The 6,202-nt window shown below is 35.2% G+C and overlaps 1 protein-coding gene across 1 annotated transcript; it reads right to left on the reverse strand.

Moving 5' to 3' along the window:
• Positions 1–503: 503 nt before the first annotated feature.
• Positions 504–5,797, reverse strand: LOC140961794 (RPM1-interacting protein 4-like). Its single transcript, XM_073420493.1, has 4 exons — positions 5,611–5,797; positions 2,319–2,993; positions 1,404–1,595; positions 504–1,276 (listed from the first exon to the last, which is right to left on the reverse strand). Exons 1-4 carry the CDS (start codon positions 5,614–5,616, stop codon positions 1,244–1,246), a joined length of 906 nt encoding a protein of 301 aa, XP_073276594.1. The 5' UTR covers positions 5,617–5,797; the 3' UTR covers positions 504–1,243.
• Positions 5,798–6,202: the final 405 nt, after the last annotated feature.

Raw genomic sequence — 6,202 nt, forward strand, 5'->3', positions numbered from 1 at the left:
TAGATGAAGAGAGCAAATCGAAATGGGCAGAGAATGACAGTGAAAAGTCAGATTCAAAAAGCTCAGTCAGCTCTAGTGATGATGAAGAAGAAGTTGAATGATTAATGGCAAATGAGGCAGAACTGTAGTCTACAACCATCTAGACGAGGAACAGAGTTTTCAAGTGTGGACTTAATTGTTGGAGATTAAGAACGAAGAATCAAAATGATTGTTCGTAGAGAAATACAAGAATATCTATTTCTGCTTAAAATCCAAAATAGCTGGAACCAAGTGTTAAACGCTAAAGGTGATGATATTCAATTAATGTCTTACGAATGGATTTAGAAACATAGACGCCCAAGAAAATTTTTTAAGTTCAAAAATTAAAATTTTAAAATTATGCTACGGTTTGGACCCTAGAAAATGATAACACAACAATATCTATAGAATTAATAGCTAAATTAAGAATTTACAGTAGAATTATATCTAATTTCTTTAGCCATAGTTAATTTTAAAAAAAAAATATTATTCATGTTTGGTCTCAATACGGTCCAGTCTGATTTCAATCCAGGTTAATTTGATTTCGGTTTTGGATTGAATTACACTCAATATCTGGTAAATATGAAACCAATCCAATCAGATATCATGCATGATTGGTTCGGTTTCTTTACCTGGCAATCCAGAACCGTTCCAATCCAGTCCGCTAACATGCCTAATTGAAATCTAAAACTTTGAATCTTCCTACACAGCCTTCACGTGTAATTCAAAATTTTAATTGTATTACACGAACCTGAAATTTAATAGGGCCAAGGGCTGGTCATGGAATAAACAGCATGATGCCATGTTAAGTAAAAATAAATAATAAATCATCTAATAAGTAAAGAAACTTCAAATAAAGTGATATATTCACATAAAAACATAATAATAAGCTTCGCCAAATACACATGCATAACAAATCCAAATTCGATGAAGATTTTTGGAAATCAAACCATTGTCAAGTTTCAAATAGAACTGTACTTTCTAACAAAGAATCTCCTTCGTCATTCCTTGAGCTTATGGAAAAAAACATAAAGAAACGTCATATCGAAATTGGAAAGGAAAAAAGAACAAGAAAAAAAAAAAAGAACCGTTGATTCCCTTGCCCTACAGGAGTAAGACAATCGCGACATATTTGACAAATAAATGCAAATCTACATAAACTGAAGACTCTTACAGTACTTATGGTATGCCTCACATGTTGCTCTTCATTGGCTAATAAAAAATATCATCGTTTGCCCCATGGAAAGCACCCGCATCCCTAGTACAAGTAACCACGATAGAAACACATTTGGATGGAAAAGACATTTTTTAGAAATAAAACAAGATGGCAACATGATCATATGCTAGTTGTAGAGCTACACACTATGAATCTACGTTTAATTTACCTTCAAATCATCGTTTCCATAACGCTTCTGAATGTTTTGGTATGTTGTTTCAGTTGGCATGACAGGAACCTTTCCAGTGTCACTGTTTTTTTCTTCTCTTACTCGGCTAAAAATGTGACTATATTCTTCTGCTGAAGCAGGATTGGTTTCATCCCACTCACCGAACTTGGGTATAGCAGGGCTGTGTTCATGCTGCCACACATCAAAAATTTCATAATTCTACATGTGATAAATAATGATGGTAATATGTCCATGTTTCTACAAAATCATAATAACTAAGTGCAAATTTGAAATATCAGATCTTTACCAGAATCTATATCATACTTTCTCACGGTACAAACTAGTTTACAATGGTTCGATTGATCTAGAAGCAAAGCGAGTGCGTCAACTTCAAGTTCCCAGTCAAATTTTAATTGCACAATAACCCATTAAAAAACCAGCTCTGAGACTGAAATTATATCACAACATTCTTGGTCCATGCCTTAAAGAAATATCACCTAAAATGTCTCCAATTACAAAATAAGAGTGTGAGGCATAAATCGCCACAAAATAATCTCTAAACTCATCAACTCTTAGCCACCAAAAAAATTATGCGAAAAATGACCAAAATGTGTCCAATTACAAATAAGTGTGTGAAGCATAAATTGCTTCACATTAGTCGAATGCTGAATTTAGAGTACGTGCTACGCATTCATAAGTTTAGGAGCTCACATTACAAACTTAAAATATTTTTGCAAATTCAGGTGTTCTGATGGTGCATTATAAACTTAAAAAACCTAAAGAATTTCATCTCGACAAATCCCAATTCCCATATGTGACTTATCAACTACTTTTCTAATACTTTTCTATATGAGTCAACCAATAAATGAGTAAATTTTCGATATGCATAAGACAAAGAATGAGAAAAGAAATTACAGTGTCATCGCCTCTTGTCACTGATCTCAACCGAGATCTTCCAGGAGTAGAGGGTGCCAGGCTATGACTACCTTCAGACGTAGCCTTTCTTTCCCAAGATGGAGAAGAAAATCCACTATTTTTTCCTCCAAATCTTCCCTGTGAGTGTGGGTGCGGCGGGGAAGGTTCAACACTTCGATTAGACCCAGCACTCTGTCGAGAAACCCTTGAAGGTGTATTATTGCCAGAGCTAGTTCTCCGACCTGCAGTTTCATTATGTAATGCAGAATCTGTAAACCTTCGCATATCAACTTCTTCCCGAATTTTCTGATTATCATGCCAAGACCCAAGCACGTCTAAAGCCTTCGATGCTTCAGATTCTTGCTTATTATTTCCAGGTTGTACATGACCATGAAATTTGTTGGATAGTTCAATTGATGACTTATGGAGTGTAAGGTTAGGGTGCAAAGGTGAACGGCTTGATCTCCGCATTTCACCCTCCTCTTGGCTAGAGCGTAGCTCATGCTTAGGTGATGCAGCAGAAGGTATTTTACTGCATTTAGATTGAACATCGAGATTTCCTTGATCATTTTCATACAATTGGCCACTTTTCTTACCCTTCCGAGCATTATCAAAGCATATGGTATATGGAATTTCTTCGCTTTCCCAGTTGCCAAATTGTGGAACCTTTGCACGCTACAGCGAGAATGAAGAACAAGCCAGTCCATAAAAAGAAAAGAACAATCAATATTAGAAGTGTAACATGATAATTAGTAAACATTCTGATCTCATTCATGATTACTACAACTTACTGATTCCTTGAGCAAGTGTAAAGGATAATATTATCGGTAGCTAATAAAGAACATTTCCTATATTTTTTTGTTTTTGAAATGTCCAAGTTTATGCCAAGGAAATATAACAAAACAAGTTGATTATTAACAAGCATAATATGCTGCAAGATACATGGGTTAGTAGAAGATCAAGGCTTTATGAGGGAGAATAAGTATAAGCCTAGTATCACTTGGAGATGAAGATCTAAAAGAATGTATAATGATCATAAATTGTGCTTCTCCATCAATACTTCCTGGTTTTATGTGTTTTTGCTTTCTTGTTAATCTTTAAATAGGGGATGATCTTCCTAGTCCCTCAAATTTGTCTCTTCCACATCATTTAATTATTCGTTAATGTTTATTTTCAAAATGCAGCCAAGACAAAACATGTTTAAGCAATTGAGGATTGGGTCTACACTGATTGATATTCTCTTAGTTCCACCCCACAAATTAAAGAAGAGAGTAAGGATAAATAACAGAAAACTGATAACTGAAAAGACATCATAACTATATTAAGGGTTTACAAGCCACAATGATAGACGAGCAATCAATTCTACATGCAACTTCTCAGCAACATCTGGGACCTTTTTTAAGATAGATGTTGTTTGGTTATCCTCTCCTTATCACTCTTGTTCATAGTAGATAACTTTACTAAATTCTTGTTATCTCTTAAATTTCAAAAAAACTTAATCAAGGCTGCTCTGTAGAGATTCCTTCTGTTAAATCTTAGAATTCCTCCTACTTTACTATGTACTTTCCAGTAGGAATTCCTTTCACAAATTGCTCAAATTGTGGTTTTCTTCTTTGGTAAACCTGATTTATTGGTATAACAACAAGCCCCCTCTGGTGCACCCGCACTCAGGAAGCCCACACACTGCAGAAGCACACTTTTGTAGTTCCCTCTTGACAGCTTGCAGCAATCTAGGATTGAAACCAATTATAGTTGCAATTCAATGTCATCAGTTAAGCATGTGGAAAGTGGCTGGTAGGTAATTGACAACCTAGGGAAACATGGAAAACCAGACGCATGTTAGCTGTAGCAGGTAAAGATAATTTGCGGCCTCAGTTTCTCATCAAGGCACTTAGAGAGGGAGAAAACCTTATGAAGCTAGAGCTTGAGGAAGACCATTTCGACTATCGTAAAAGTAATTCCCTGATGTTTTATGCTGGCAAATTTCTTCTTGTTGTTCGGAGCATAAGTTAACTTTACCGTAAATTGATCAAGGATTGTATGTGGTACATAACATGATTGTTGACCTCTTCTACGGCTTCCACCAAGCATTTTGGTGGTGGATAATGGCCATAGAGAGTGCAAAATGTTCCCAAAAGAAAGAGCATGAAATTCTCTTCCTTTCCACGGGGAGGGATAAGGAGATTGGATCTAGCCGCAAGAAGAATGCTTAGTATAAATAACTCACTTCTTGGTCATCGACCCCCTCAATCACTACGAATGCCCTCGATCAGTGCAATGTGATTCGTGTGGATCTGTGATGCATGTTATTCAACCAGAATTCAGACTAGCAAATCATTTCGGCCGCTTTTTCAGCGCGCTGTTACAAAACATCAAAGATATGTCCCGAGGCGCCAATTAAGCACCTTAATTCGGTTGTTTGTCAGAGTATGACAGCTGCACATCAATTTGAGGGAGGTCCGGGATGACTTAAAAAGCTTGGTCCAGGACTGACTAGCAACTCGTGGCAGTTATTATGAGAAATTGGTTCATAATTATAGTAAAATTGCTGGACCATTAACAATATTTTAAAGAAAGATGGGTTCAGATGAATTCCGATGGGATTCAGAGTTCCCAAACACATTTAACCGTGCAAAACAAATATTAATCGTAGCTTCTTTTTTATGAATATAATGCCTGATTTCACCAAAGACTTGTGATGCTTCTTATTAACATACAATAACTCAAATGCATCCCAATAACCTCCACACTCAAATTTAGCTTTCACCCAACAGAATGAAGAAAACTCGACTTTGCGTTGGGATTCCCACTAAAGATTCTCAACAATACAAACAAAATAATTACCCATTTACCAGATCACGATTCACTCCCAATATTATAAATTAATCTAGTTTTTCAGGCTCTTGTGATCAATGCAGCCTCCCACAGTCCCACTACAATTCAAATTTTAGATCGTCACACATCTTCAAATAATATATAGCATCATAAAAGGCTATATAAAACATAGATGTAAACCGGAACAGAAAGTCTGCACGAGATCTTCCACATACCTCTCAATAAATCTACAACAATATCAACACTGTAACACCGGCTGATCCAAAAGGTAACAGCAAATACAAGCAAAAGATGCATCATTGAAGAAACAAATACTGACTAATCACAAGGATAAAAAATTATGCAATGCAACAGAAATTATTGAAAAAACAAGTGCAAGAAAACCCATTATTGAACAGTAATTTTGGACAGTAACAGCAGAGAACATAGATCAAGAAAATACAAAAAGCGAACTCACTTCCATCAATAAAAACAAGAATCTTTCACAAAAGTAGCTTTTGAGCAAGACCCAGATAGATCAGCACAAGCACAAATGGAGACAGATTTCAAAAGTGTGTGGGATTTGAAGTTGGGATGAGTGGGTGAGCCGGAGGGTTGGTGCCACCTGTGCTCTAATCAAGCTTGTAACAATCCTAATTTGTACGGGTGAAGGTTATTCGATTAAAACAGAACCGACTTAATTTAAGTTCTTGAAATCGAATTAACCAAAAAAAATTTGGACAAATTTAATCTATCAAAGTTTACTATTAAAATCGAACAAATTCAACCCATAAAAAATCGGTTATTTCGGCGGTAATGGAACTAACCAAATTTTTAGAAATTTTTTAGCAAATCATGTTTCAATTGAAATATATATAATATAAAAATGTATTAATCTTGCAAAATTAGATCATTTGGTTTATTGGAGATAATCCACTTAACAATATATTTTAAATCTCAACTAATTATTTTGAATGATCATAGTAGATTTTAAATATATCCTAATATGTATCCATTTCAAATTTTTTCTTCAAATTCTTTTTAAATCCAAACACAACCTAAATAAATTT

The sequence above is a fragment of the Primulina huaijiensis genome, chromosome 16 (assembly GCF_012295235.1).
Source record: "Primulina huaijiensis isolate GDHJ02 chromosome 16, ASM1229523v2, whole genome shotgun sequence".
In the NCBI taxonomy this organism is placed as follows: domain Eukaryota; kingdom Viridiplantae; phylum Streptophyta; class Magnoliopsida; order Lamiales; family Gesneriaceae; genus Primulina; species Primulina huaijiensis.

Excerpts from the sequence above, each read along its gene's own strand:
- LOC140961794 (XM_073420493.1), bottom strand. Across the intron at positions 1,596-2,318 it reads TGACAAGAGGCGATGACACT|CATGAACACAGCCCTGCTAT; the intron begins GTAATTTCTTTT and ends GATGTGTGGCAG. Across the intron at positions 1,277-1,403 it reads ATGGAAACGATGATTTGAAG|GGATGCGGGTGCTTTCCATG; the intron begins GTAAATTAAACG and ends TACTTGTACTAG.